Here is a 27,991-nt window from a genome sequence, read left to right as displayed (position 1 = left end):
GGCAGGGAAGCAGGAACAGGAGCCAAACTCACATGGGTTTTTTAGCTGACATTGCTGAACTCACACACACACACACAAACCCAGGCAGACTGCCATTTGTTTCATTTTCCACTGATCGGATCAGGGTCACACGATAGAACAGTTACCAATCCTGCACCATCTCCTTGCCTGTTGCAGATGTATAAGTCCAGCACAGTTGCCCTCCCCGTTTCCTGACCCGAGTCATTTCATATCACCTACATACACCAAAAAAAAAAACTTCCTCTCCTCTTTCATTTCCAACTTCCTGTGGCCTCCTCAGTCAACCTCTAATCGCTCCTTGTTTCACAATTTCCTTCCTGCTCCACTAACTGCCCTCTACCTCAAAATAAGAAGCTCCTCGCCAACAAACACACACCAACACAGAGAGAAAAAGAAATGGACTGTGAATATATATATATTTTTTTTAATATCCAAACTCACTTGTCAAAATATATATTTGATGTCACAGTTCTTAAACGAAATGTATTTGTTTCCACTGAGGCAAGCAAATGTTGCAGCATCAGGTCCTCTGAATTAAAAAATATGACTGACAGGTTCAAAAGGAAAACCCAATAATTCTAATTTTACAAAAAGTAATGATGACGTGACAATGGGGGTGGAGGCACTTTCTTTTTTTAAGTATAATATTATTCTCATGTTGACATTTTCAAAATTCAGCAGGATCAAATAAAACAAAGTTGAGACAAAAAAGCAAAAATAATCCATAAACATGACGTGCAAAATGAGCTATTTTTGAATTTTCATTAACTATGGTACTTGTTGCAGCACACATTCTGTATAATTTACTGTTCATAAAAATTTACTTGAAACAAGTTTGTTTTTATGTGGTTCCTTTATTCGATCCTAACAGCTGAATAAATAACTTCACACTGACTGACACAAGGTTTTCTCATAACCTACAGTCAAACAAAAAGTTTAAGTGATGAAACAAGTCAGTGTTTTGCAACATGCGGGTGTTGTAATTCCTTTTTAGTCAGATGACTTCGTGTAAAGGCCAAACCACTAAATTGATTTTGTTGAAAATTTCAGCAAACAATTCATTGACGTCTGAAGCCAACAAAGTCCAGATGGACGTCACACCCAACCCACCCTAAAAAACACAAAGATTACCATAGTTTAGTCAGTTTTAATGATGATGCCCTAAAATGTGGTTTTGTTGATCTTTACTTAAATTTTTAGCATTACCTGTTGGAGTCCACCTTGTTTGTTTGTTGGCAAAATAGCTCATAAATAGCTAATAAAATGTTCACAAAGTGATCATTGAATGAACATGAATAAATAACTATACAACTGTTCAGTCAGTTCACTTCAAAATGGCCGTCGCAGCTGATCAACATTAGCCAACACAACGTGGGTTGTAACAGTCAACTTTACTAATACTGAGGTAGAAATTGATGTTGAAAGTAGCTTAGAGTCATTCACAACCCAAACACCATGAAGGGCATCCTGAGATATCACAGGAGATTGTAGATCATGTTTTATTTTTCAATATAAGATGATCTTAAGTCTTAAATTCTGGCATAAAAGACGACTTTAAGGAATGCTGGGCCTTTTAATTGTTGTTAATTTGTCAGATCAGTGTGTAGACATGAATCTCACATGATGCCTGAAGGCAGGAGGCCAGACAGTTTGTGACCGAGGCGGGCGGAGTCATTCATAACGCTGTTCGCTTTGGTTTCTGGGCCCGGTCCTCATGGATATTAGTGTGATTAGAGTTTATTTATGCCAAAAAATGAACTCTGTTATATTCTATGGAAATTAAAAATAAATTGAATTTGGAAACTAAATGTCATGCTGGTGCCTGCGGGTGTGATGAGAGACCACAGGAAGGCATTAAAAAGCAAATAGAGCTAAACTCAGATAGACTACCTGCTGCTCCGAAGCACTCGGTTCGAGTGATCCGTCTCATTCAAGTCACTGATTCAAGTCTTGCTCTGTTCTGTTCAATGTTACACACTGTGCAAACCAATTGTTTAGGTTCTCATTTTACTAAAGATTAACTACTGGCAGAGAGGAGATGTTCATATGTAACAATAAATGCTCATTTTGATGAAACGGCCGAGAGGAAGGTCAACTATACAATGAAAAGAGATTTTTTTTTGTTGATACTAATCATATTTTCACTGAACAAATAATCATATTCAAAGGACTCCAAATGGTTAATCGTTGTCAGTATTTTGGGGAACATTTATGAATAGTTTGTGTTTGTTTACCAGCAAGTTTCAACCTTTCAGAGAGGCCCTGACAGGGCAGAAACCTTTCTGGAAAAACCTGCTCTCATTAGAGTCACAGACATCTGTACAAGTTTATCTGCAGGCCTACAGTAACTTTTTATGACTCTCTTTGCATAAACCAAGCCTGATTCAAACACTGACACGCCCACCACCCCATGCTGTTTTAATTAAACCACATCTGAATTATTGAAACACAATTAAAGGGAGTCGTTTTGGGATGCAGCTAATGATGCGATCAGCGGATGGTGACCTTTTTTGAAATGGAGGAGAGGGCGTGTTTAAAAACAGCTTGAACGATGACATTTGAGGCAGGGAGTGGTCCAGAAGAGGTGGCCTCTGGGTAATGAGGTCCCGCTGAGAGGAAACAGATTTTATGACCTTCTTACGCTCTTTTCGCAGTGGGAACAGCTTCCGCGTGTTATGTTCTGCAAAGTAAAAGTCTGAGAGATTTTTAAAAAGAAATGAACAAAGTTTTGTCATGAAAAAAATAAAATGAAATAAAAACAGAGAGGAAGAAAGAGACGGGGACGACAGGATTCATGACTGGGAAAATCAGGGCTGAAACAAGGATGGAGGTAAATAAAAGAAGCTCAGCAGGTCCACCTTAAACAGAAACAGGATACAAACACACAGACATCCTCAGGCTTTGTTGTTCTGAACAAAGACTCATTGTTTAACAGATTTGTATTGGTATATGTTGATTTATCTCTCCCGTGTCAGCTGCAGAAACATGCTTTACAACAGTGGTCACCAACCCTGGTCCTCAGGGCCACTATCCTGCATGTGTTACTTGTTTCTCTGCTCCAACACACCTGATTCAGTGGTTAAATTCCCTCTTCATGTTCTGCAGAAGCCTGTTAATCACCCACTGATTCAAATCAGGTGTCTTGGAGCAGAGAAACAAGTAAAACATGCAGTAGCCCTTGATTGGAGGACTGGAGACCACTGCTTTACAACAGTGAAGATCATTTCCAAAAACAAAACAAGTTAAATTCCATTTTTATTGCAAAAGTCAATTTTTTGTTAGAATGACTGTCTTTATTTTGAATATTTTCTTCTTTTGCTTTTCTATCTAATGGCTCTTGTGTTATTCTATTTGTTGTTGATGTTGTTCAATGTTCTTTATTCTTTTTAGTTGTTCTGTCCCTTTTTTAAAAATCTTTTTTGTGTCTGTTTTTGGTTATTTCAGTCCTCTTGCAGTAAATGCTTGTCATTCCAGGAACTTTCTTTCTCTTTATGTTTTATTTTTGTCTCTCTTTAGCTGAATCTATGGCTGGCGTTTTGTCATTTCACACTTATTTTGCGTCTCTTTTAGAGGTCGACTGATATGTTTTTTATGGCAGGTGCCAATCTTTATAAATCAGGACAGCCGATGGCAGATAAACAACACCAAATTTATGTTTTCATAATTAGTCAATATGTGTTTTTAATTTTAAAAAATATAACAATAATTGCTTGACGTAAAAGAAACGCACATTTAGCAACCCTTAGAAGAACTTTTACACTTGAAATAAATAATTTGAAGAGCATTCTTGCTTAAAGAATAAATTGTGGGCTACAGTAGCAGCATCTTCATGTTCCTACCTGATAATAATTTAGGTACCCACAGACATGACTGATTGTCAATATTTTAAAAGTGGCCAATATCAGTCAAACAAAATCTCTTGACTGGTGAAGCATTTTCTTTTTTCTTTTTTTTTTTTTTTTTTTGCTAAGCTTTTGCATCTTTTTAGTTAACTTTGTTTCTCTTTAGTATGTTTTTCTTGTAATGTTTTTTCATTGTTTTGAATCATTTTATGTGGAAGTTTGCTTGTTCGGCGAGAAAAGTTTGCTTTCTCTTCAAATCAAAGCTGAAAGCCATGAAGTTTTGGACCTTTTCACCCAGCTAGTGTTTGAATGCTGTCTACAAAGAAAACCCTTCTGGAGATAAAGTTAAGGTATTTGATTATAGATTATTCATTTGGATGTGGAAGAAGTTTTGTTGTTTATTCAAACAAAAAGCATGAACATAAGATCATTGAAAAGTTTGAAAATGCAAGCGTAAATTTCAGTTCCATCATCAAGCGTAGAGGGTTCAGGTTTTTTTTTGTAGGACTGACACATTATTCTGCATCTGAGGATAAATCTGTCAGACCTCAGAAAACACCCAATAGTTTTGTTGTTTTGTTTTTTTTTTAAGTTTGAAACTGTTAAAGTACCACAAAGAAAAGCCTCAAAATTCTTTCTCCAGAAACATTCCAAGACGTAACAAGCCAAAGATTTTCATCATGTGCTGCTCGAAAGAGCCTTTACAGTAGGATTATACTTACATAACACACACACACACACACTCATAAAACCCTGGTGTCTGAGCTTCTTTTTTTTTGACAAGGGGATTATTGGTATTCCAGCCAGGCTGGTCTGGGACGCCTCAGATGCCTTTAATTCTAGAGAACAATTGTTTTAAATCTCAGGGATGAAAGCACCTCCACCAGAGGTTTTATTTCTAGAGAACGTGAGGATAAAAATCCTGATACTATATTTATTTATTTATTTGTGTTGATCACATTTGGATATCAGTTTGAGTCTTGGTGCACATTAGGGGTGCTACTTTCTCAGACTGCATCATTTGACACAGCTCAGAATAACTTTTTTGAATGTTTGATAACATAGTTTGCAGTGTGTACCTTTAAGGGAGCCTGACCTTACCCTATGATCGGGCTTTTTTTTTTTTTTAATTTTCCGGGAAGGAAACGCCCCCTTCCTCCCTGGAGGGACAGGTTCTCTCATCAGGACCACTCTGTCAACCCCACAGCAGTCGGGTTAACATCAGCCGAAGTGATTCTCTCTCTCCTCGTCCTCACTCCCCTCAGAAACCAATCCAGCCCAGGAGCCCTCAGGGATGGCCCCGGGACGGGATGGAGCCAACGCGACCAGGGCTCTGACCAACCAGTTCGCGCAGCCGGCGTGGCGCATCGTGCTCTGGTCCGCGGCGTACGTCACCGTGCTGGCGGTGGCGGTTTTCGGCAACCTGATCGTGATCTGGATTGTCCTCGCGCACAGACGCATGAGGACCGTCACCAACTACTTCCTGCTGAACCTGGCTTTCTCCGACGCGTCCATGGCCGCGTTCAACACTCTGATTAACTTCATCTACGCGGCGCACGGAGAGTGGTACTTCGGAGAGGTCTACTGCCGCTTCCACAACTTCTTCCCGGTGACCGCCGTGTTCGCCAGCATCTACTCCATGACGGCCATCGCCTTGGACAGGTGGGGGAGGTCACACACGCACGAGCTGTTTGAATGAAAGGTGGACTACATGCAGTGTAAAACTGACTGATTGTTGCATGCATAAAACAAAAATCTGCAGTATTCTTCCACTGGTATTGAGATGTGATGATGATGATGGTGATGATGATGTCTGTCTGTTAGCTGGTGTAGATTCTCAGTCATCCAGGGCATGGTAAATCCAAAAAAGGTTTTGGCCAATGCTGATTAACTTTGGCAGCCATCTTGAATTGGGTTAACTCCAAACATTAATCAGGTGTAGATGTACTTCCAGTGAATACTTTCTGTGATCTTCATCAACATCTGTTCAGTGATACAACACAGACGGGGTTGACTCCAGCAGTTGATGCTAAAGCTTAAAGCAAAGACCTGGTGCAGTAAGCCCTTGGCGTACGTGTTGTGGATGACTCTCAGCTACAACCACACCAAATCTTGGCACAGACTACAGCTGCTGTGGCAGCCATCAGGAACTGGGTCGACTCCAAAAGTTGATCAGTTGTAAATGTACGCCAATGATTCATTCAGCAGTTCATGGGATAATTTGCAAGCAGACAGACCTCCCCCAAAAAAGGTTTAAAAAACAAAAAACAACTGGACTTCTGTTCTGTATCTGAAGACGTTTCGCTTCTCATCCGAGGAGCTTTATCAATTCATAAAGCAGGGAGTGTGGACTGTCTGCTTTTTGAATTGATAAAGCTCCTCCTTAAAGCTGTGTTTGACAGAAAAACTTGAACGGATTTACTTCATTATCGTCATCCACATGTGATTTAAAGGATTCACACTCAAAAATAATCAGTATGGAAGGAATGGTCATTAGAGTTTCCTGAAATCATCTATGACTGATTTGATTTTCTTTAAATAGACCACATATATATATATATATATATATATATATATATATATATATATATGTATATATATATATATATATATATATATATATATATATAAACCTTATCCAGGTTCTTTAAAGTGCTTTACAATGTTTTTCTTATCACCGAGCCACAGACAGACTCATATACCCCTTACTATTAAATTTTTACACTCTACAGGACTTTTATTTTCTCACTCACACACTGATAAGCATCTTGAGGGCAGTAGGATGGCAGGAAGAGTTCAACATGCTGCAGGGTTGGGTGTCGAACCTCCAAGTCTCTGACTGGACCTTAATAATATGACTTCTCTCATGTTGCCTTTGGCAGAATGATGTGAAATGATCCCAAATAGTTACTGAGTTATCAAGACCTTTACCTTTACTCACTAGACAAGTTTTACAGACTCCTCTTTCTTCCGTGTTTCCTTTCCTGAGTTCTCAGCAGCACTGTTGAGTGTTGTGTCCTCCATCCTTTAGGTACATGGCGATCATCCACCCTCTGAAGCCCCGTCTGTCATCGAAAGCCACAATCGGAGTGATCTTCTGTATCTGGAGCCTGGCCGTGGTCCTGGCCTTCCCTCTCTGCTACTTTTCCACCACCAGGACCTTACCAGGCAGAACCTTCTGCTACGTGGCCTGGCCCCACATGGATGACGACCCCTTCATGTGAGACCACACCGACACAGCGACCACTTTGTATCCTTTAAAGATGGACAAGCTTGTTTCTTTTCTTGAGTTTTGATTTCCACCATTACATTCTGTTGCAGATCTTTTCTTTCACCTCTCTGACTGTTTTATTTAGTCATGCGTTTTAAAACATTCCGGTGACGTGTTTTTGATATTTGTGCAGGTATCACATCGTAGTTACAGTCCTGGTCTACGTGCTGCCCTTAGCAGTGATGGGCGTCACGTACACCATCGTTGGCGTGTCGCTGTGGGGAAGTGAGGTCCCCGGAGACTCATCTGATAACTACCATGCACAACTCAGTGCAAAAAGGAAGGTAATTTATCAAATTTACTCTTTCTTTTGTTATAGCTTGTATATCTGTTGGCAGGAAATGTGGCCAAAGCCAAACTGAAACCAGTTTATTTGACTTCATTTTTGCTGACATGTTGCTGTTAATGAAAAGAAATAAGAAAACACACTGAAGCTAGTCAGGCAGCATTTGGACATGGAAAGCTTTGACTGCCAAAACCAAGCAGAGAAACAGGCAATCTGACATTAAACTGAGGGAAACCAGTGGTACGCTGGTACTGGGAGGGTGACTGCTGAGTGGAAACCAAAGAGCTGATGACTGATGGAAGGCAGATATGTGTGTGGAGCGGAAAACAAGACCTGCTAACAACAGCTAAGGCTAAGAATCACACAAGGACAAAACAACAACAACAAAAAAACAACACTGACAGGCAAAATGTTGAAGTCGTGGTTCGGTATGTACCATTAAGGGAAACAAACAAATCAACGGCTCTGTCAAGATAAGAAAAAAGTGATTATTTTTCTTATATTTACCAATTTTTTTCCAAAGCTTGAAAAGTTCCTTAATAATCTATTTGCATAAATACATTTAAATGAACAGTGGATGTTTGTGCCTTCTTCATACGCTGCATATTACTAAACCTTTATGGGCTTTTTTTAAACGAATGATCAAAAAAGAGGATTCAGTCAGTGAACACAAAATAATCATGGAGTTTAATTAAATTAAATCTAAAATAGCTTGGCTGTGCTTTAATCGTTTAACAATGATTGTGACACAATACACACACACACATACAGTAAAGAATGGATGTACCAGGATGATTTTCTGCACTTGCACAGTAAAGGCAGCTTATGTTTGATGAAACGCAGTTTTGGCATCATCAGTCAGACTGCACAGAGCGTTTCGTGAAAGTGTGTGTTTGCTGCATGAAGATTAGGGACATCACAGCTGGGACGATGAGCATCGGTCGAGACAGCTCGAGGATTAAAGTTGTAGTTCATTGATAAAAATCAACAATACCACAGAGCAACATCCCAGATTATTTGGTAGAAATGAGGAAACCTACATGGATCAGGGCTGTGAATTGTTCAAAGATTATAAAAATATATTTAGGATTTCAAAAATACACTTTTTTATTCATAGATCAGCCTTTGACACTGGCAAAATAAATGTATGTTTTGTGGTAACATAAAAAGAGAAACTGATAGAAGTTTGCTGTTTCCTGGGCGGCTGTGGATCAGTGGTTAGAGCAGTTGTCCTCTAAAGAGAGTTGGTGTTTCGATTCCTGGCAGGAGTCACATGTTGAAGTGTCCCTGGGCAGAACACTGAACCTCTCATTGCCTCTGATGTGTGTCCCTTTGTTGGATGAATGGAGTTTAAAGCACTGATTAGACTCTGTAGAATGACTTGACATGTTAGCTTTGTAGAAATGTAGTAGAGTGCTGTGTGGATGGGTAAATGAGGGCACAGGTTGTGTTGTAAAGAGCTTTGAGTGGCCTGGTTGGCTAGAAAGGTGCTATATAAGTACAGTCCATTTACCATAATTTTAAAGATTGTCAACAACAACAAAAAAATTATGATTGGCCCAAATTTCTGTTGTTGTCATGAAGATAAAAGCGGTTTCTTAAATGTCAAGAAAACACGGAGTGATCCAAAAGTTCAAAGACAGAATCTGGTATGGAGATAAAAAAGAGGTCGCTCTCGTCTCAGTCTGGCAGAAGAGCATCTGCTGCTGATTGGCTCCCTTCAGCCTCCTGCAGCTTTGCATTGTTCTGTAACTCACTGATGAGTTCTCCTGTCCATCTGACTCAGGACCTGCTGGGTCTGGTGCGTCACCACTGACCTTTACCTGTCTTCATATAATAGCAGCTCTTCCCTCACTGAATGGAAAATGTGATGATGAGGATGAAAGAAAACAGCCTTGCAGAGTCTGTGACACCAGCACCGGAAAAAACTACTATGGTTCGGTTCTAAACCTCACACAGTAGAAAAAACAAACATCTCAAGCACCTTTAAAGGTACTTATTGACAAGTCATGAAGACCAGTAGAAAAAAAATCATATTCAAATGCAAATTCTTAAAGTAATTACCAAAATCTGCACAGCTGCCAACTACCACATGTGTTTGTTTACATAGGGAAACAGGAAGTGACTGAAAATAGGTCAACAATGGCAACGCCCACCGAAGTGTCCTCTGGGATGGAGAAGTCCGACAATTTTGATGTATCTGCATGCATTCATGCTCAGATTTGTTGTGTGAAGTATGTCAATGTTAGACTACAGTTGGGGGAAAAATGCTAAAACAGTAACCTTTTAGGAAGTTTTGCTAAAGCTGATCTCTGTCCTTATGGCACCTCCCTTCTTGATCCATGATATTTATTCTTGCCAGTTTTTATACTTGTTCTTTCTCTTTTCTTTTGCATTTAGCAGCAGACTTACTCTTTTATTTCCACCTAAACATCTTATCTGAGATTCTCTGATTCCCCCCTATTTGTTTACGCACACAGACTGCAGCCAGCCTAATGTAGGTCAATCATGTGACTCAAGCTTGGTTGTCAATGGATTCATCCAAGTGCTTTGTTTACCTTGAGTGTGGACCCATATTGAAGAAATGCATATCAAAATACAAACTACTTACAGGTCAGGATAACCTTTGTTTTTCCCACTTTGTCATAAAAACCAAGTACACCAGGTTTATTTTTAATTTTACAAGGATGTTGCAGACTTATATTGACTTTTACTTTGGTTTAGAAGGAATGCCGTCGACTAAAAGCGTCAATCTTCTTTCAAAAACAAATAAAAAAAGGGGATGCCAGAGTGTGCATGAAGAGACAATCTTATGATGCAAGTGTAAAAACTGTTTAATTGAAATACAGTACAGTCATCCACAGTGAATGGTATTGTGAATAGCTGTTATCATTAGGCCTTAAGACATTAATATTTTAAGGCCATTCAACTGTGAATGAACTGAGGAACAGTGATAAAAAAACACCTGTTTTGCAAAATAACTTATGCGTGGCATTATGTTAAAAAGCACAACTTGCAGAAAGTTTAAAAAAAAACTCGTCATTTTGGGGTTTTTAACCTTTCATTTGACTTAGATACAAACAAATCTGAATGCTTGGCACCTCATGGAACCCATTTCTACCACAACCATGATTTTTAAACAAATAACTATGACCTACCATGTGATTTTTTTTTTCTTTAAATGGTGAAATTCCTTTAATTTAGTTTATTTATATAAATCCAGTTCAAAAAAGGAGCACAACTGTGGTGCACAACGTGAAGAAAAAAAAAAAAGAAAATGAGCTTTCGTACTAAAAGGTGGTGACAGTCAGAAACATATTGACCATCAGCGTAAGAATATTTTATGAAGCATCTTTGACAACTTCAGTCATTTGAAAGTGAAGCCATATTATCTGGTTTATGGGGTCTTGTTTGTCTGGTTTGTGGGACTTTCGGTCCTTCGTGTTCCCCCACACACAATAACCATGTTTATTATACATTTGTTGAACATTTTATCAGCTGAACATTATAGAGTGTGTTCAGTTTTCTTGTTGCTAAGGAATAATTGCCATTATGATAAAAGTTCCTCTGCACTGAGTGATGCTTTGCCAGCATTCATCGTTGCTGAATCTATGAAAGTTCCTGAATTACTATCCCCTTTTTGCATTATGTATTTATACCTCTTGCTAGTACTTGTGGAATATTCCTTGAAAGTGCGGTCTTCGTGTTGATTTTACTAAAAATGGGTTGTTTTGTACACATGAGGCATAACAGGGTAACTGAATGTTCCCAAAAATGGTTCCCTTTACTGCTTCTGTTTGTCAGATGGGAAACATTTCTCTCCTTCCTCCTGCAGGTGGTAAAGATGATGATCATTGTGGTGGTGACCTTTGCCCTCTGCTGGCTGCCGTACCACGTCTACTTTATCGTGACCGGTCTTAATAAGCGTCTGGGGAAGTGGAAGTACATCCAGCAGGTTTACCTGTCAGTGCTGTGGCTGGCCATGAGCTCCACCATGTACAATCCCATCATCTACTGCTGCCTCAACAGCAGGTGGGTACGAGTTTGTTAAACTTCAACATTCAACATTCAACACAGCCATACACTGATGGGTTCTGCCGTTCTGGGCTGCAGGTTCCGGGCTGGATTCAAGCAGGCTTTCCGCTGGTGTCCCTTCGTCCGCATGTCAAGCTACGACGAGCTGGAGCTCCAAAACACTAGACTTCGACCGTGTCACCAGAGCAGCATGTGCACCCTGACTCGAGTCGACACCAGCATCCTGAGCAAAAACAAGAGCATCTGTTCTCGAGGGAACAGGTCCAAAGGAATTTCTGAGCAGAAAGACAAAGAAGGATAGGCTCCTCTTTGGCTGATAAAGAATTTATGTTTTTGTGTCTTTAAGTTGTTCTGATAACTGTTTGGTCTGGTGAACATAGACTCCAGACCTAAATGGGATTTTTACAGGACATCAGTTATCAGACTGTGAGGCGCACCTTCTTAAGAAACAGGAAAACGGTGGCAGGGAAGGAATGCAGAGGAAAATGCCTGCAAAAACAATAATCCTAATGGGAAACACAGTGTTAAACAACAGGAAGTTAAAGTCTGTTTTGTTCTGCTTTCAGAGAGCTGGCCTGACGGTCCAGTGGCAGCTCACTGTGTCCTGAGGTACAGATAGTTACGTCTTAAAACACAGAAACGAGAAAGATAAGTTTATATTTATATTTTTACTTTAAAACTCTTTCCCTCTCAACATAAAATATCAGAAATGATAAGAAAAATGTGCTTTTGTTAATGATTTGCTGATAACTGTCACGCCATTCCTCTGGTAGAGTAAAATCAAGAATTGCTTGTAGACGATTTTGGACACATTTTTAACTGCTTGCAAAAAAATAAATATATAAACAAACAAGGTTCAGACTTAGATGTCGCTCGCTGCAGAGGCTCGACTTTACTTTAAAACAAAAAAATAAATAATCAGTTTCAACGAGTAAGTTTTAAGTATCTTGTAAAGTACAAATGTGCTCATAAAAGACACCTTTAACTGAACGTCACGTCGTTTGTTGACCCAAATACCTTTCAGTTCTTTTAAGCTTGACTTGACTTTGCTGTCAAAGTGCTGCTGTCCATTAGTTTGTTTACTTTAAACAACGTTCAGATTTATATTATTTATGAGATTATTTGTGTGAATAAACATAAGAAATAATGTTTCAACCCCACATCATTCCCCCAAAATGTTTAAAATAATCCGTAAATGAGAACTGACAGAAGTAATGTGAATATACAGTAAATTTGGTACATTTCACTGATATTTATATGTATTTATGTTTTGATCATTTTGTTTTCTAGTAAGTTATAGATAAAATGTTTAAGGTGAGCCAAAGTATTTTAACTGTAAAATATATATATTTGTCTCTTTTATTTAATAAAAATATGACAGAGTTTCCCACCAGGGGCTCTACTATAGGGGGGAACCAGGGGGGGGCAAAGGGCCACCCTTTATAAATTTGCTGGGCCCCCTGACCCCCTTTCTTATCCTCATGAGTTCTGAGTTTTTACTTGGTGTGCATTTTTATTTCCCTCTAGCTATCTGGGGGATTGGTAGAATCTCAAAAACATTGTTTTTGAAGATTAGTAGGTAAAAACCTAAAAGATTTGTCTCCCTGATTAAGGAAACCAGCTCTAAGATAAAAAAAATAAAATTTTATGGTGCAGAAAGCCAATATCCTCAGAGGTTACATGCATTATATACTGTGTATACCAAAATTAGCCGTGGCCTATCTTTCTAAAAAATATCAAGTGCATCAGCTTTTTTAACCCTCCTGAAGCCCTCAAACTATATATATAGAGACAAAGAGACATAGAGAAGGAATTGTAACTTTGAGTCAATTTGACCTTAAGGCCTTGGGAGGTTTAAACATTGTTCAGTCAACAGTAATGACCCTAAATGTGTAAAAGTGACATCAATTTTCAAATAAAGTGCTTTTTACTGTTATAAGTCCTATTTTTTTCTGTATGCTTGGTTTGTGCTCATGTGTTTGGTGTTTTGATGTAGATTCAATCTCACAAAGACACAATTTGTATTTGTGTGATATTTTAGTTTGTTAGATTTTAGTTCAGAAATGATAAATGTTGAGTCAGACCAGGACCCTCACTCCATGAGGAACACTGGACCAGCATTATCTTATATTACTGTTATATCACTGATTGGCTTCTCAAAGTTATAAAGCTGTTAATTACAACAAGCTCATTTTTTTATTGTTAAAAATTTATTTAAGCAGGAAAAATCACTGAAACTTAAAATCTCATTTACAAGAGTGTTCTGCCAAGACAGACAGCAGCTAAAATCAGCACTAAAACCCTAAAAACACATACAGAAAATGGGTTTATGCATCATGAACACATAAAAATTCATTAAACAATAATAATAAAACTAAAAGCAGTCATACAATACGTGTGTGAAGCAGGTGTCAGAATCAGTCGCAGAAATCATTAATCAAATTCAGATATTTGTGTTTAAATTGTTTAAGATTAAAAAAATGTAAATCTGTACGGTTTTGTTTCAGCTGAAACAGCTCTGAATGAAAGCCTGTCTGAGTTCACTGCTCTGCAGAGAAAAGTTAAAGGGGAAATGAAAATGGTTTTGAAGCTCACTTAAATCAAAAGAAAGACATAAAAGGTGGTTGTTTGCAGAGTCTGGCATTTAAAACAAATTTACTCTAATTTCAAATTTACAATCAAAGACTGAAAAAAACTACTTGGGTCTCTTCTGGATTTTCCGTGATCACTCGGAAGTGTGACGTATCGAGAGCCAAATGCAGGAACGCAAATAAAGCAGTAAATAACAAATACAGATAGTGTGGGGGTGAAATGGTTCAGTGCTTTTCAATTAATTGTGTAAACTGACCTAAAACCCCAACAGCTGAGTCCTTCTTCAGCTTACCAAAGGACAAGAGAGTTTGGATGTGGTTAGTTTAACTCCTGGTGAAAATTACAACCCAGAGTCTGGTGACTGACTGTGGAGTTAACGTTTTGAAGAGGACCACCTGAAATACGAACCTTCGGTAAAACAACCACCGCCTGTTGGACGGCACCACCAGCCTCCAGCTGTCCTGATGGGAAACTCCTTGAAGACTGTGTGACATCACTGTAAAGTTTGGGTTCCCATTGTGAAATGTGGAGCTCCATGTGTCCTTCAGCAGTCTGCCACAGCTGGCCCCGCCTCCTCCTCCTAACTCCGCCCACACAATCACCACACTTCAGTATTTTGACACAAAAACTCTAAAAACAAGTCATTAACGTTTTTAAATCAGAGATATGAACCACTGGAGTGTTTTATGATGGTGTTTACCTAAAAGAAAAACATGAAAACTCATTAGTTTGATATTTTATTTCGTTTCCCCTTTAAAAATACTCCAGCTAACATATTAGGAAGTTAAATCTGCTTTGCGGCAACACATCTACTCCTTTTTGACGTCTGCAGGTTTTAAGGTTGCACAATCGTGAAAACACTTCTAGTAACTTCCATTTGAAACCACTACGATGAGTTCAATCATAGGTTTTGTTGCCAGAAATAAAAAAAAGGAAGCTGAACGACGAAAGTCAATCCAGATTTTCCTCATTTTTCATCAGTACATATATCCACTTCATTAGTTTCCTGATATCTCACTAAAATATCTGAAGAAAATAACAGCATAAGCAAAATATATTTTAATATACAAATCTAAATATGTTGAAAAAAGAAAAAAAAATGCATTCTGCAGTTAATCAAAGCCATTACTAGTTATTTGGCAGTTTTTGCTCAGGTTGACAGTGAAAACCCAGAGCTGTGTTTTCCCTTCCACTAACTCGAAGAACTCTGAGTTAAAGTCGTTTTGTGTCAAACATGTGAAGACGCAAGAAGTGAGGCCACAAGCAGAAGAAGAAACGACTGGGTGGAGATTACAGCTGCAGACCTGTGAAAACAGGAACAAAAACATATTAGACATCATTGGGAGAAAGTTTTTATACTGTAAACTTTCTGTTTTCAATCGCCTCACTGTGAGCTGCTGTCGTTAAAACCGAGAACAGTTTGATTATTTTACAAAAGGCATGTTGATATTTTTCCGGTTTCTCACTTGTTTGAAGTTGGAAAAATAGAATTTAGCAAAATCCTGAGAATTCAGCAACATTTCAAACTCCAGCCAACTCTCAACTCTCACTTCCTTTAGTCTTATTCTGTTCCACTTTTCTTCTGAGAAATAAATAAAAACCTCGGAGTTGATAGAAACTCTGCGTTTCCTCAACGCATTACAGAGTCCTTCTCAACACATACTCAAAGAACAATCACGCTGCGTGACATCTTTAGCTAAAACTTTGGCATGCAAGGCGATGGGCAATAAACTTTTCTTCAAGGAATGCTTGTTTTACTTCACTATTATCTCTCCCAGGAAGACGGAGGGATTCATAATCAGGATTAGAAAGGTTTTAAGTAAATGTCATTGTTTTCACTGGATGATGATGCTTTATTTAGTTATTAATATTTACAGTTTAGAAAACTGCATAAACTGCAAACTCATGTGGTTATGAAACTAAATTGTTTTTTTTTTTTAAGTTTGGTTAACGTATCTCACAACAAACCCATTTATGACCCCGTAATCTGAAAAATGAGACAGATTTGATGAAGAAATGAGAGTTAACTTCACGGGTGAGAGATATTCTGGCTATGAACAAAAATCTAGAAAGTCACCAAAAATTGATGAAAGTCTTACCTTGGAAACATGTAACAGTTGTGGTTGCTGTTAAAACTCTGATGGCTTAAAACAACCTGAGTAAACATATCTGCACCCTTTCTTATCTGTTTTGAATCTGTCACAGTGAAGACTTCAACCGGAGATAAGAGTGTTTTCAAAAGCTCTTTCTGACAGATGTGGTTGTCCAGGTCGACATAGAAACAAGATTGAATTTTTAAAATGGTTTCTCCATCCACATCTCCAAGGCCTTCAAAGTCCGAATGGACAGTGGTGAAACGTGAAAATCTCAACTTGGAGCCTGTTGATGGGATTTCGTTCATTTCTGAGAAAGTGAAGAAGTCTTTGCACGTTTTATTTTGGTTTAGCAGCCTCATGGAATCCATGACCAGGAAATGAAGGGACTTGAAATGGAAGTCATTTTGATAGGTGGAAAGGTTTGCTCCCATCGTCTCCACAGCTTTGGCCAGTTCCTTTAAAAAACTTGTATCCCCAAAGTGGAGGGCTGAAAGTGCAGAAGTGTGGTCTTTGGTCCCTCCAGGGATCAGAGAAGAACACCGGGAATTAGCGCTCCAGGCTTTCTGAAACCCCTCAGTCTTGTTAAGCTCTTCTTCTAACTGGTCTGGGATGAACGTCTTCATGGCTTCTTCGTGACATCCATCATACCGGTCATCCACAACATTCATAGTCTTGTTCAGTGGCTTTAGAAAACCCTTAGACACCTTTAGAGTCAATGTTTACAGGAGAGAACAGTTTTACTCACAAGAACTTTAATGAAATTATTTCTGTGTGACAAATAACACTTACATGGACAGTGGTGTAAATGATTACAGTCAGGAGCAGCTGTTTTCTGTCAAACATTGTGAGACTTCTTGTTCTACAAATGACTGAAACACAAAGGAAAAAACCGCCTTACAGTCCAGAGGATTAGATGATCTGACTGGTTGCTCGACTAGTTCAGACAGGTTACATATTGTGTGCTATCTAGTCCACTACCCCCAGGATATAACATTCCTCCCTTAGCTTCTGACAGTGGAAATTATAACTCACATTTAAACACTGAAATGAAAAGCAAAGTGCAAAAAGACACATACCTTTGGGGAGGAGAATAGTTTCTGTGGCTAACTCGGCATGAGGTCCAACAAACTGCGAGGGAGCGACTGTTTCAGGCAGAGCACTATTTCAAGAAGCGAGCCTATTTATCACACGATGTAACTGCTTTCCTGTTTCCAAGGAAGGAAATAAAAAAACATCTGAGAAACCACTCATTTATTCCCCTGCAGCTACCAAGTTTCCATAAGAACTTTGGTTCTTCTTTCTTTCTTGCTTTCTTGTTTCTTAAAGATATAATATGTGAGGAATGTTATGACCTAACTTCCCTCCCCTTATTTTTTTCCCCTTTCCTTGCGGATGGAAGGCAGTAAAGGTTTGGGGGAGATAGTAGTGCAGAGGAAATGTTTCAAACCACCCATAATTTATTTATGCTCATTTCAGTTCATCACTTTCAGAAAAGTTTTGCCTGTTTGTCTGTTAAGCCATTTAACTTTGATCTATGACTCATTAAACCATAAAAAGGCTCCTAAACTCGAAGGATGAACCACTGATGACACATCACGAACAGCTTAGCAAAGAACCTAAATTAAACTGGATCACACAATTTGTTCCCATTTCTTTAGATGAGATAATGGTAAAAAATAAAACAGTATTTTACACCAACAAGGTGATTTCTGCTGAAAGCTTAGCCTGCAGTATAGAACTACTAAAGGATGATGCATCTGTCAGGTTTTTTGCTGGATTGTTTCTTGTTTCTTAAGGACAAGACTTTCAGGCTCTGTTCATGTTGCTAGTCCTTTAGTCCTGCCACTTCTTCTGTCTTCCACCTGTCCATTTTCCCCCTGCACAATAAGGGTCATAAAGACTGGACATAAACAAAGTGAAAAAGCAGCCAATGTCTAAAAAAAGCTTGGAAAACTACTGATCTAGATGACTTTAAAAGATTAACAAAAAGCTTTGCTTCTTGGAGGCGAAATATAAACAAATTACACTGACTCAAGTAAATTTGCTGCATTTATTTTTTTCCAACTTAATTTCACAAGAATATGTGCATGTTTAATTAGTCCTATTTGTTTCTGTACATGCAGTTTTTAAAGCACTTTTTGAAATTTTATTTAAACATTTTCTTTTTTATTTAGGGAAGGACTTTTGTTTTGATAATAAGTTTCCGGAAGCTGGTTTGTGGGTGATACCATAATTCGTATAAGGGGGCAGATAAAGTTAAAGTTTTCCTGTACGTCACGTGTGGCTCTCTTTTTACATTGACATAAATTTTGATGTTTCTAAAATCATACAATAAAATGATGCAGTGGAAAGTGTTTTATAAATATGGTAAAAACCGTGTTGTCATGGATTGTTTGCCTGGACTCGTCTATAGACTCGGCCCACTTCCGCTTCTAGAAGCGCGAAGAAAGAAAACAATAATACAGCATATTTCCTCCGTACCACCGACATGTACGTTATGTTCGCACCGAATGTCAAACAGGGACTTCACGAAGGTAAAAAAAATGTTGACAAAGGATTGGGTGGATGTTTTAACGTTAACACAACGGTGACGTAAGTCACGAGCGTCTGTGAACATTATTAAAAACTGACGTCAGGTTCGTTAGTTACGCTCCGTGTTCTTAAAACGGTGTCAGGATTTTGCCTGTTATTTTAGGAGTTATCCCAATATAAGAGAAGAGGTTCTCCATCATGAGGCATACGTATCTCTAACAAAACAAAAAAGCAGTAACCAAATAATTTAAAACATCTTACTACAAACTGTACAGTTGCATCAGGGACACTGAGCCACTTCCTGTTTACAGTGGTGACTTAAAGAAGAGGTCAGGCAGGATTCCCCAAGGACTAGGATGCTTTACAGATTGTGATCTAAAGTGAGAGTAAGGAGCAGGTGGAAGACGGTCTGGACAGGTGGAGGGATGCTCTGGAGAGAAGAGGAATGAAAGTCAGTAAAAATGAGACAGAAAATGTGTGTTAATAAGAGGAAGACGGGTGTAACAGTGAAGCTTTTAAGTAATGGAGGTAATGAAAGTGAATGGATTTGAAGTACCTGCAGTCAACCACCTAAAGCAAGAGAGGTGAAGAAGAGGGTGCAGGCGGGGTGGAGTGGATGGAGACAAGTGTCGGGCGATTTGTGCCAGAAGGAGAGCTGCATGAGTGAAAGGAAAGGTTTACAACACCGCAGTGAGACCTGCCGTGATGTATGGTTTGGAGATGCTTGCAGTAACATAAAGACAGGAAGCTGAGCCAGAGCTGGCAGAGATGAAGATGTTAAGATTTTCACTGGGAAGGACCAGAATGGACAGGATTAGGAAGGAGTACATCGGAGGGACATCTCTGGCTGAGCAGTCTGGAGATGCTCATCAAATCTTTTCCTGTATTGTGCTTAAAGAGGAAAGACTACTACAAACAGTCGCAAATAATGAGCAAAACCATTGCTTCTATACTGTTTTAAAAAGAACTTCTGAATCAGTTAGACATTTTTGGCACCCTTACATCGATATCGGCTTCTTTCTTTTTCCAGATTAAGGGACGTCGGAGGAACAGAAGATTGTGCAAAAATCCCTCACCTCTGCGATCGCAGCAAAGCTTTACCTGTAGGCGCTCCATACGCTCCTGAGGAGGATGAGCAGGTGGGGCGACCGACTGAAGAAGGTTGAGCAGCTCGCTCAGTCGTTCCGGCAGCATCCCCTGACGACGCGCTACAAGCCTCGCCTGTGGCCGTGCCAGCCCTCCTCCGTCTGGAGGCTGTTTCCTCGTCAAAATATGGCCATCAGCTTCGCTGCCATCAGCTGCAAAGAAGTACAAAACATCCGCACTACCTCGTAATTCGGCACTGTGTCGTTTACACCCGGCGTGTGAACGTAGAACCGCTGACATTTGAGTTTTGCATGCTTGTAGGCCGTGCACGTCTTTGCCCTTGAAAAAGAAGAGGCGTCGCTGGGTCAAAGGATCTACCTGGTTACCAGTTACAGCGAGCTGTGGCATTACTACAAGTGAACACCGCGTCTGCTTTTTCCCCTAAAAAAATTTTTTTTTTAAATTACGAGTTTGTGAGCCTGAAGTTCACGTTTCTGTTGTGTCTCTTCAATTTTTCAGAACTTACCCTCAGTCCTTGATGCACTGTTATGAGGTGATCCCTGAAGGGGCCGTGTGTAAGATTTACTTTGACTTGGAGTTCCACAAACCTTCAAACAGAGGATCCGATGGGAAGTCTATGGTGTCTTTGCTCATTCAGGTAGAGATCATTGTCAATTGGCCTCAGATGTGGACATTATTGTTGATTATATTATCTTACATTGTTATAATAAAGAAATAAGTAGTTATGTCGTTTGGATTAGCAGGAACAAGTCATTAAGAAGCTTAATCATGAGAAATAATTGCATGTTGTTACATCTGGAGGTTGAAAACTTACGTCCTCACATGGATGCAGGATTTGTTGTGTTTCCTGTTATTTCCCCTCCCTGAATGAGGGTACAGAATAAAGATGACAATAATCTGTCTGTGTGCCGACAGTATGTTTGTGACAAGCTGATGGAGGTCTACGGGATTAAATGTTCTGCGAAAAATATCCTCAACCTTGACTCCAGCACAGAGGAGAAGTTCAGTCGACATCTCATCTTCATCCTGCCAAACGCTGCGTTCAAAGACAACATTCATGCCGGTACGTTCAGCCTTGCATGACTTTTGCTTCTTTTTTTTTCGTATGCCAATTATTTGTTTCCTCTGCCTGATATTGTCTGTTTTTCTTACCTTTTGTTAGGAAGGTTCATCCATGCCATTCTGCAGCCAGTCATTAATGAAGTCAAAAGGGACAGCTGTCTGGGAAAGGGGAACATTTCACAGACAGAAACAAATCAAAACGGGTTAGTTTGGTTCAGGACTTGTCAAAAATAAAATTTTGAAGTATTTTTATTATTATTTTTTTTAGCTTCTATCAGTACTTTGTGTAATTTTACTCATAATGCTGACAGAGGAGCTGCTTCTGAGACTGAGAGTCCAGAGATGAAGAGACAGAAGAAGGAGGAGGAGAGAGACCTCAGCTTCCTCCTGGTGAAAAACAAAGATGGACAAAAGTGTCTTTTTGTTGATCTCGGTGAGATAAGCTAGAGTTTTAATGATCCTTTCAGAATTTTGCAGCTGAGCAGATCACAGGTCTTTGAGTCTGTCCGTTTCAAAGCCATAATTGATGATGTATTACAATTAAAATCTTCCTACTCTTGGCAGAACTAAGTACTAATTAAGAACATAACAGTTTTTCCTGAAATTGCTTTTTTCTGTACTAAACATATAATAAAAATAAAAGGTAACCTTTTTTCTTTTTTTCATTTCTCTGCCGTCAGAAATACATGATCGCACTGATTAAACATTAACCAGCACTCACAGATTTAAGAAACACGCCTCTTTGACAACATCTAGTTGTATTTACTCTGTTCACCGTAAGATTATAACAACTGTCTAATCCAGTGAGTAACACTGATCCTGTGATAACACAGCCTGCATGTGTCTAATGATTGAGAGAAAGATGGAAGGAAGTATTTCTTCCAGCCTTTAGTTGTTTATAATTATACTATTGTTATAATTTGTGCGAACAGGTGTCTACACCAAGAACAGAAATTTCCGGCTCTACAAGTCGTCAAAAGTGGGGAAGAACGCTGCATTCACTGTCGCAGAGGACAACGAGTTCATTCCCAAACCTACAAGGGGAGTTTCTGTTGAAGAGAGTGTTTTCCTGGCATCTTTAGTGTGTAATGTCAGGTACAGGCACACGTCATTACCTCTGTCCTTATTTGTTGTTTTTTTGCTTTGGAAAGATCATTTTGAACCCGGCTCCTGTTCTTGTCGGTCAGTTTTACAGGTCAGAGGATTCTCACGTGGGACGCCCCAGAAATAAGTGGACCTGAAACTGCAGCACCTCACTGTCAGCAGGGATCAGCTTCAGGTAACACCAAACGCTATTACCTCGGTTCTCTGTTCATGCATGTGTGATGGCTCAGGCTGCAGGCTGCAGGCTGCAGGGGTACACATCCTGCAGACACCACCTGAGAAAATAAAATAAAATCCCCACAACCTGAGGGTGCTGAGTCTGGTTCCAAAATTACAACATGGCGGCTCATATAAACCGGTGATTGTAGCTTCAATTCCCTCCAACAAGAGAAGGTGGGGACATTTAGTCTATAAATATATATGTGTACAATTTTTTCTCTTTGCTAACAGTTTTTATTCTGCCAAATATTTATTAGAATGTTTAAAGGTTAACGGTGGCTTTAATATGCTGACAAATTATAAGTTCTATTATAGTTTGCATATATTGTTTCAGTCTGAAAACATTTGATTCATAAAAACTTTTAATCATTTTTTTTTCCTGGTACTTTTCTGACAGGCGCCGTCTCTGGCTGCCTATTGTCTCTGTACCAAGAAGTGGACAACTTTGTGTCAACCTTAGTCAAAAAGGACGGGATTCAAGGAAGTAAGTGTTGCAGCATGGCGCTGTTTTTGACTTCACAAATCCTAATGATGTACCTCAAATTAGTTGTTTTTTTATATTCGTAAAGGGTTTTTGGAAGCGAAAGTTAATGATTTTGTTCGTGCAGTAAAAGTATCAGTAAATTGATTTAAAGCTACCACCAACCTTTGTTATCAGTTAAGAAAAAAATGAACCATGCATCAAAAAGACAAGATGTGGAAAATAAAAACTTAATTGTTCAATCTAGTTTTTGCTTCAGTAAATTTATGAAAAGTTCTTGGAAAGAAGACATCCCTATTGAAAGGATTCAAGAAAACTTGTTTGATTTGATAAAAATCTCTCTCAGCTTGTCTTCTTGACACGGTGAGATGAGTCCAACCAGGTTATTTTTTTTTAACAATAACCCAGATTTGTGACCAGATATGTGATTAGAAGCATTTCGCAAGCTGTGCGCCTCAACCGGTCCTTGTGTCGTGCATCGCTCATCCGCCCTCACGCTGTCATTTAAACTCGACAGACATCAGAAGATGGAGCTACTTTGCTGCAGAGCAACTTCTCGTCTACGACATCAACAAGTATCGCTGGTGTGAAAATGTGGGCAGGTTCCACAAGAGCAACAACATCATGTACGTCCAGCACTTCCTGTTCTGGGAGCTGCCTGCGGGCTGCGATCCTTTCTGATTTGCTCTCGTCTTTGTCTGCAGGATCGTTGTGGATTTCAAAGAGGAGGTTTGGTACCAGAAGTGCCATGACCCAGACTGCAGGAACTTCAGGTCCTCGAGTAGGTTTCAACTTCAAATGATTCCTTTTTTTTTAATAATAATCTAAAGCAAAGCGATTTGTGTAATTGTGAACTGACGGTTGTAAAACTGCTGCAGCTTATCCACTGCCACAGGAGATCTGTGTCAGCTACATCCTGACTCTGGTTAGTTCCCTTTAATTTGCATCTGGATTGATTAAAACAGCCAGGAAGTCCCGAAATACATCACCCATAAATACATCCATGCACCCAGCAGTAAGTGATCATGTCTGCTGTTCACCGACAGGATGAGGAGGATCAGGCGTACATAATGGACGACACAGGCAACTTTGAACACAGCCAGGCTCCAAACAGCAGAGCGTGTCCGGAGGAGGAGACTCCTGATGCGTGGGGGGACGAACAGGACGACCGGGAGTATTTGGAGAGCCTGAACGACTTCGAAGAGAACAGGGGGGAGATCTCCGACCAGCTTCTGCTCACATGTGTGGACGATGGTTCCCAGTAGAAACAACAACAACAATGGGTGACCTTTCTGTGCAGCATCAGAACATTTTTGGATAAAAACCTGTAACAAATGGTTTATAACAAACCAGACTAAATGTTTTTCCACATTTGTGGAGAATAACTTTAATAACTGTACGTCGGTACATAAACAAAATTAACTGCAAGAATAATTAATACTACAGATTCCATTAGAACTAAGCTAGTGTGTTATCAGCCGTTTATTACATGTTTAAATACTGTTTCTCATTGGTTATTTCTCAGGCTTAAGCCTAACATCTCATACATTTATGCACTTTACAGACAATTACTAAAACAAGACAACAAATGGCCATTAATAAAGATCCAAAACTTAGATTTTTTGCAGAGAGTATTTATTTTATTTGACAAAAATCCTACATTTCAATAAAAACACCCCATCTGCCCTTTTATAAGAATCATAAAAATACACAGTGGTTTATAATGTTCAGGAGCTTTTGATATGATTAGACGTGGAGAATGTTTCGTTCAGTCAAACCAAATTAAAAAAATCAGACATTTTCTTGTCAGGGAGCTGAAAAAAAAAAAGACCATAAAGCACTTTTGAAAGACATCCAAATAATTCAAGAAAAAATTCTTTCTTAAATGTAATTATAATACCAATTTTACTGTAAATATACAAAAAAAGAGAAACTTTTCTGGCACTTAAGCTTTAACAAGTACTACCGTTGACACTATACTAAAATTTCAACTTATAAACAGATTCAAAATACTTAAAATACTCAGTACCTTGTTTTGAAACTATTAGGAGTATTGTTTAAACCAACTTTAACAACGGTTTCACTTTTTGTCATCACATCTGCTTTACAGCTCAACAAATGGTTTGACAACAAACAGACAATTCGGAGAAATAAATAAAAACCTCTTCCTCTGAAATAATAAACCATCGGTTTGTCCTTTCTGTGGGCTGAACTGTTCACCATAACATTTATCAGTGATGAGGTTCACATCTGTGTCACTTCAGACATAAAACAACAGATTAATGAAGTGAAATGTGGAAAAAAAAAACTTGTTTTAAATAATTACAAAAATATAAACTTATAAAGCGATGTCCCAAAGACGTATTAGAAACTCCCCAAACACGTGGAAGATAGTGCTGTGGTCAGATGAGACTAAAACTGAACTTTTTACTCCGCAAAGACAACATAAACCTAACACCTCATCATACTGAAAATACCATTCCCACAGGGAAGCATGGTGGTGGCAGCATCATGCTGCGGGGATGTTTTTTTTGTTGTTGTTGTTTTTGGCAGGGACTGGGAAACTTGGCAGTTAAAGGAAACATGGATGACACAAAATGACCTGAGTTCACACATCAAACTCTGCATTTTCAAACATTTAGGCGTGACCCAGAAACGCAGCTTCTCGCTGACGGTGCTGCTGGCTGGAGACACAAAACGGTATAAATTCAGTCTCTTCTCCTGACTCTGACACTTTAGGTTAAGCTTCCTGACTCTCATATTAAAATTAGTCAAAAAAAAAAAAAAAAACAAAACCTGTTGCTTCCTAAAAATACTTAGCGACATAAAACCTGGTGTTACCGCCTTTGAAATATTTGTACCCCGTCTGCATGTTTCATGTCCGGAGGACTTTTTACCCCCTGAAACGAATGACCAAGCACTGGTACCACATCTCCACCGCAAAGAAAACTGCGATATACTTGTATACTTAAACAAACGGATATTTTAAGGACAGGGAAGCGGCAGCTTACTGAGCAGACACAGGCACACAGCTGATATGAAGACAAATAAACCTCCACATACAGGTCCCTTCTTCCTCCCTGCGATTTATATTTTGCTTTATTTAGTTGTGATTTGAATCCCTGTCAAAAAAAATTTAAAAATCAAATATGTTAATGAAAGCAGCAGATCTGAGTTGTGATCGTGTGTTCAGCTGTCATCTCGAGTCAATAACAGCACCGCCCATGCTGCTAAAACTGAGTTTTTAATGCAGTACTAACTTCAGTATCAAGTAGTACTTTTTTTTTTTTGACAACCTTAAAGGGCACTGAAAGCAGGTTCCTGAATGTACAATATAGCTACATTCAATAATTTACATGCATTGAACAAAAACAAACAAAATGCGCTTGAACTCTAATAAACTGTGAACTAAACTCTTGTTTTTAAACACGTTAATGAAATCAGTTCTTTTTCTCCTTCAACACTGAGACACATGGGAATGCAGGAGGTCAGAACTACAGGGTCTCAGAAAAATAATCTGCATACAAATATACTTTTCCAGCACATACACTATTTACAGGTTTGATGATCGCATTAAATACCAACTTTAATAGTTTGCCACACTTAAATAGCTCAGCATATAAATAGTTGATATGAGTCACTGTAAAAGCATCTTCCTTTCATATTTGTTGCAGGAATAGATATTAAAAAAACAAAAAAACAAGCTGAAATATTTTCAGGCGCTTGGAGTTTCTGACCACGAAGAATCGGCTTTAATGGAAGTAAAGATATAATGAGCTCACTTTCTCCCTTTGATTTAAAAACCCAACGATCTACGATAAAAACTAACCATTAACTCCCATCATTTACCCGTTAAAGGAAGGAAAAAGAGAATAAATACTTTTAAACTGAGATCCGTTTTTCCTACATAACTGCTTCAGTTGTCAAAGACAGAAATGTGAAAAGAAAGCCTTTGAAGAAATGATTTGGTGTTGTGTTTTTTTGTTTGGCCTTTCGTCAGTTCTCCATGATTCCGGCTCACATTTTAATCCTGGCGTAAAGTTCGTTGATTTGTTCTCTGAAGCGGCTCCGGAGCTCGTTCCTCTTGGCCTTCAGGGTGGGAGTCAGCAGCCCGTTGTGGACGGAGAACATCTCCGGGTGTAACGCTATATCTCTGACCTACAGGGGGGGGAAAGAAAGCAAAAAAAATACGTCTGGGTTTGTGTTTTCTAGCAGCTGGTTTGAAGCCAACCTCACGCCGGCAGCGAGTTGTGTTGTTTTGTTTTTGGCCTCCAGTAGAGATGTTATTCTTGGATCGTAAAAAAAAAAAAAAGGTCTGAGCTCACCGATCCTGCCTCCACCGTTCTGTGGGGCTGCAGTTTATACTGGAAGCTGATTTTATAACAGCAGTTCAAGCTTCCAGCTCAAGTGTTTTTGCATAATTACGTATTTAAATAGTCTAATCGTAGTTTAATATGAAAAAAAAATAAATGCTTTTGTTTCTTCAGTTTTAGACACACAAGCAGAGTTGTTTCATGTTAGTCTGTTGGCTCCGCATGTACTCCTGTCAATGTGTTTTAGCCTTGACAAAAAAAAAAATCTAGGCGTGGCCTAGGTCTCAATATGGAGTAGACGTGTTTTGAGGGAGCTCCGACTCAACTCCGCCATTATCTCACCGTGAATAATATTTAAACTTCTGCTCAGCATATGTGTAGTGTGCCATCGCACTATGAATAGGACGACGAAGCTCAAAGGTAATAAAAAAGACAAAGGCTCGGAGGAAGATACCCTAGACGACCGGACCAAGCTAGCAGGCGTCAAGGCGGCTAATGTTAGCATGAGCTCCACGTGCTCTCCGGGTCCATCCGCCACCAATGAGGACGTCCTAGCTGCCATTAGCAAACTTAGCAGTACGGTCGACATGAGGTTTGTGGAGCTTAATGGATCCATTTCCAGTCTGAAAGCGGCGCTTTCCGATATTAGTGACCGTGTGACATCAACAGAGGCCGCAGTCGTGTCACAGGAGAGACGGATTTCGGAGCTGGAGAAGCAACACCATAGCCTAGTAGCGCAATGCTCTCAGCAGCTAACCAAGCTGGAGGATTTGGAGGCGCGCTCGCGCCGGCAGAATATCCGTATTGTGGGCATACAAGAGAAAGCAGAGAATGGAAGACCGACGGACTTTGTCTGCAAACTACTACCTAAACTGCTGGGAGAAGACAACTTTGATCGGCCAATTGAGGTGGATCGGGCACACCGGAGCTTGACGCAGGCTAAAGACGGGAAGGCGAGAGCCATCATTGTCAGGCTGCACTATTTTCAAGAGAGGGAGCGGGTGCTGCGGTTGGCGAGGGAGAAGGGTCC

The 27,991-nt window shown here is 39.3% G+C and overlaps 4 protein-coding genes across 6 annotated transcripts in view; 2 read left to right on the top strand and 2 right to left on the bottom strand.

The window, feature by feature from the left end:
• The first annotated feature begins 4,546 nt into the window (after positions 1 to 4,546).
• On the top strand, positions 4,547 to 13,391 carry tacr3l (tachykinin receptor 3-like). Its single transcript, XM_017413079.3, has 5 exons — positions 4,547 to 5,525; positions 6,895 to 7,083; positions 7,268 to 7,418; positions 11,256 to 11,452; positions 11,534 to 13,391. Exons 1-5 carry the CDS (start codon positions 5,158 to 5,160, stop codon positions 11,754 to 11,756), a joined length of 1,128 nt encoding a protein of 375 aa, XP_017268568.1. The 5' UTR covers positions 4,547 to 5,157; the 3' UTR covers positions 11,757 to 13,391.
• A 255-nt stretch (positions 13,392 to 13,646) lies between these two features.
• Positions 13,647 to 17,498, bottom strand: LOC108237454 (ecto-ADP-ribosyltransferase 4-like). The gene is made up of 4 exons (XM_017418917.3): positions 17,220 to 17,498; positions 16,933 to 17,012; positions 16,147 to 16,847; positions 13,647 to 15,351 (listed from the first exon to the last, which is right to left on the bottom strand). The coding sequence occupies exons 2-4, from the start codon at positions 16,984 to 16,986 to the stop codon at positions 15,276 to 15,278; spliced, it is 831 nt and encodes a 276-aa protein (XP_017274406.1). The 5' UTR covers positions 16,987 to 17,012; positions 17,220 to 17,498; the 3' UTR covers positions 13,647 to 15,275.
• Positions 17,499 to 18,567: 1,069 nt separating this feature from the next.
• On the top strand, positions 18,568 to 25,401 carry primpol (primase and polymerase (DNA-directed)). Its single transcript, XM_037974692.1, is given in 13 exon segments — positions 18,568 to 18,677; positions 19,706 to 19,983; positions 20,083 to 20,177; positions 20,281 to 20,419; positions 20,698 to 20,845; positions 20,945 to 21,277; positions 21,777 to 21,939; positions 22,032 to 22,123; positions 22,565 to 22,651; positions 23,166 to 23,274; positions 23,353 to 23,429; positions 23,527 to 23,573; positions 23,695 to 25,401. Coding segments are annotated over 12 exon segments (1,686 nt in total). The 5' UTR covers positions 18,568 to 18,677; positions 19,706 to 19,806; the 3' UTR covers positions 23,914 to 25,401.
• Positions 24,772 to 27,991, bottom strand: part of acsl1a (acyl-CoA synthetase long chain family member 1a) — a 28,322-nt gene continuing 25,102 nt past the window's right edge. For all 3 annotated transcript variants that reach the window (XM_017405892.3, XM_017405872.3, XM_017405881.3), the window contains exon 21: positions 24,772 to 26,806. In XM_017405892.3, coding sequence (XP_017261381.1) covers positions 26,666 to 26,806 — 141 coding nt within the window. In that variant the 3' untranslated portion in view covers positions 24,772 to 26,665. The remainder of the gene's footprint in view (positions 26,807 to 27,991) is intronic.

This window comes from Kryptolebias marmoratus, linkage group LG3 (assembly GCF_001649575.2).
Source record: "Kryptolebias marmoratus isolate JLee-2015 linkage group LG3, ASM164957v2, whole genome shotgun sequence".
Classification (NCBI taxonomy): domain Eukaryota; kingdom Metazoa; phylum Chordata; class Actinopteri; order Cyprinodontiformes; family Rivulidae; genus Kryptolebias; species Kryptolebias marmoratus.
The sequence above is the reverse complement of the archived record's forward strand: the minus strand, read 5'-3'. Positions and strand labels throughout refer to the sequence as shown.

Coding starts and splice junctions, on each gene's coding strand:
- LOC108237454 (XM_017418917.3), bottom strand. CDS start 16,986: ATGTTTGACAGAAAACAGCTGCTCCTGACTGTAATCATTTACACCACT. Junction 16,848..16,932: donor TCATTTACACCACTGTCCAT/GTAAGTGTTATT, acceptor TTGACTCTAAAG/GTGTCTAAGGGTTTTCTAAA. Junction 15,352..16,146: donor AACTGTTACATGTTTCCAAG/GTAAGACTTTCA, acceptor CTGTTTTCACAG/GTCTGCAGCTGTAATCTCCA.
- tacr3l (XM_017413079.3), top strand. CDS start 5,158: ATGGCCCCGGGACGGGATGGAGCCAACGCGACCAGGGCTCTGACCAAC. Junction 7,419..11,255: donor AACTCAGTGCAAAAAGGAAG/GTAATTTATCAA, acceptor TTCCTCCTGCAG/GTGGTAAAGATGATGATCAT. Junction 11,453..11,533: donor TACTGCTGCCTCAACAGCAG/GTGGGTACGAGT, acceptor TCTGGGCTGCAG/GTTCCGGGCTGGATTCAAGC.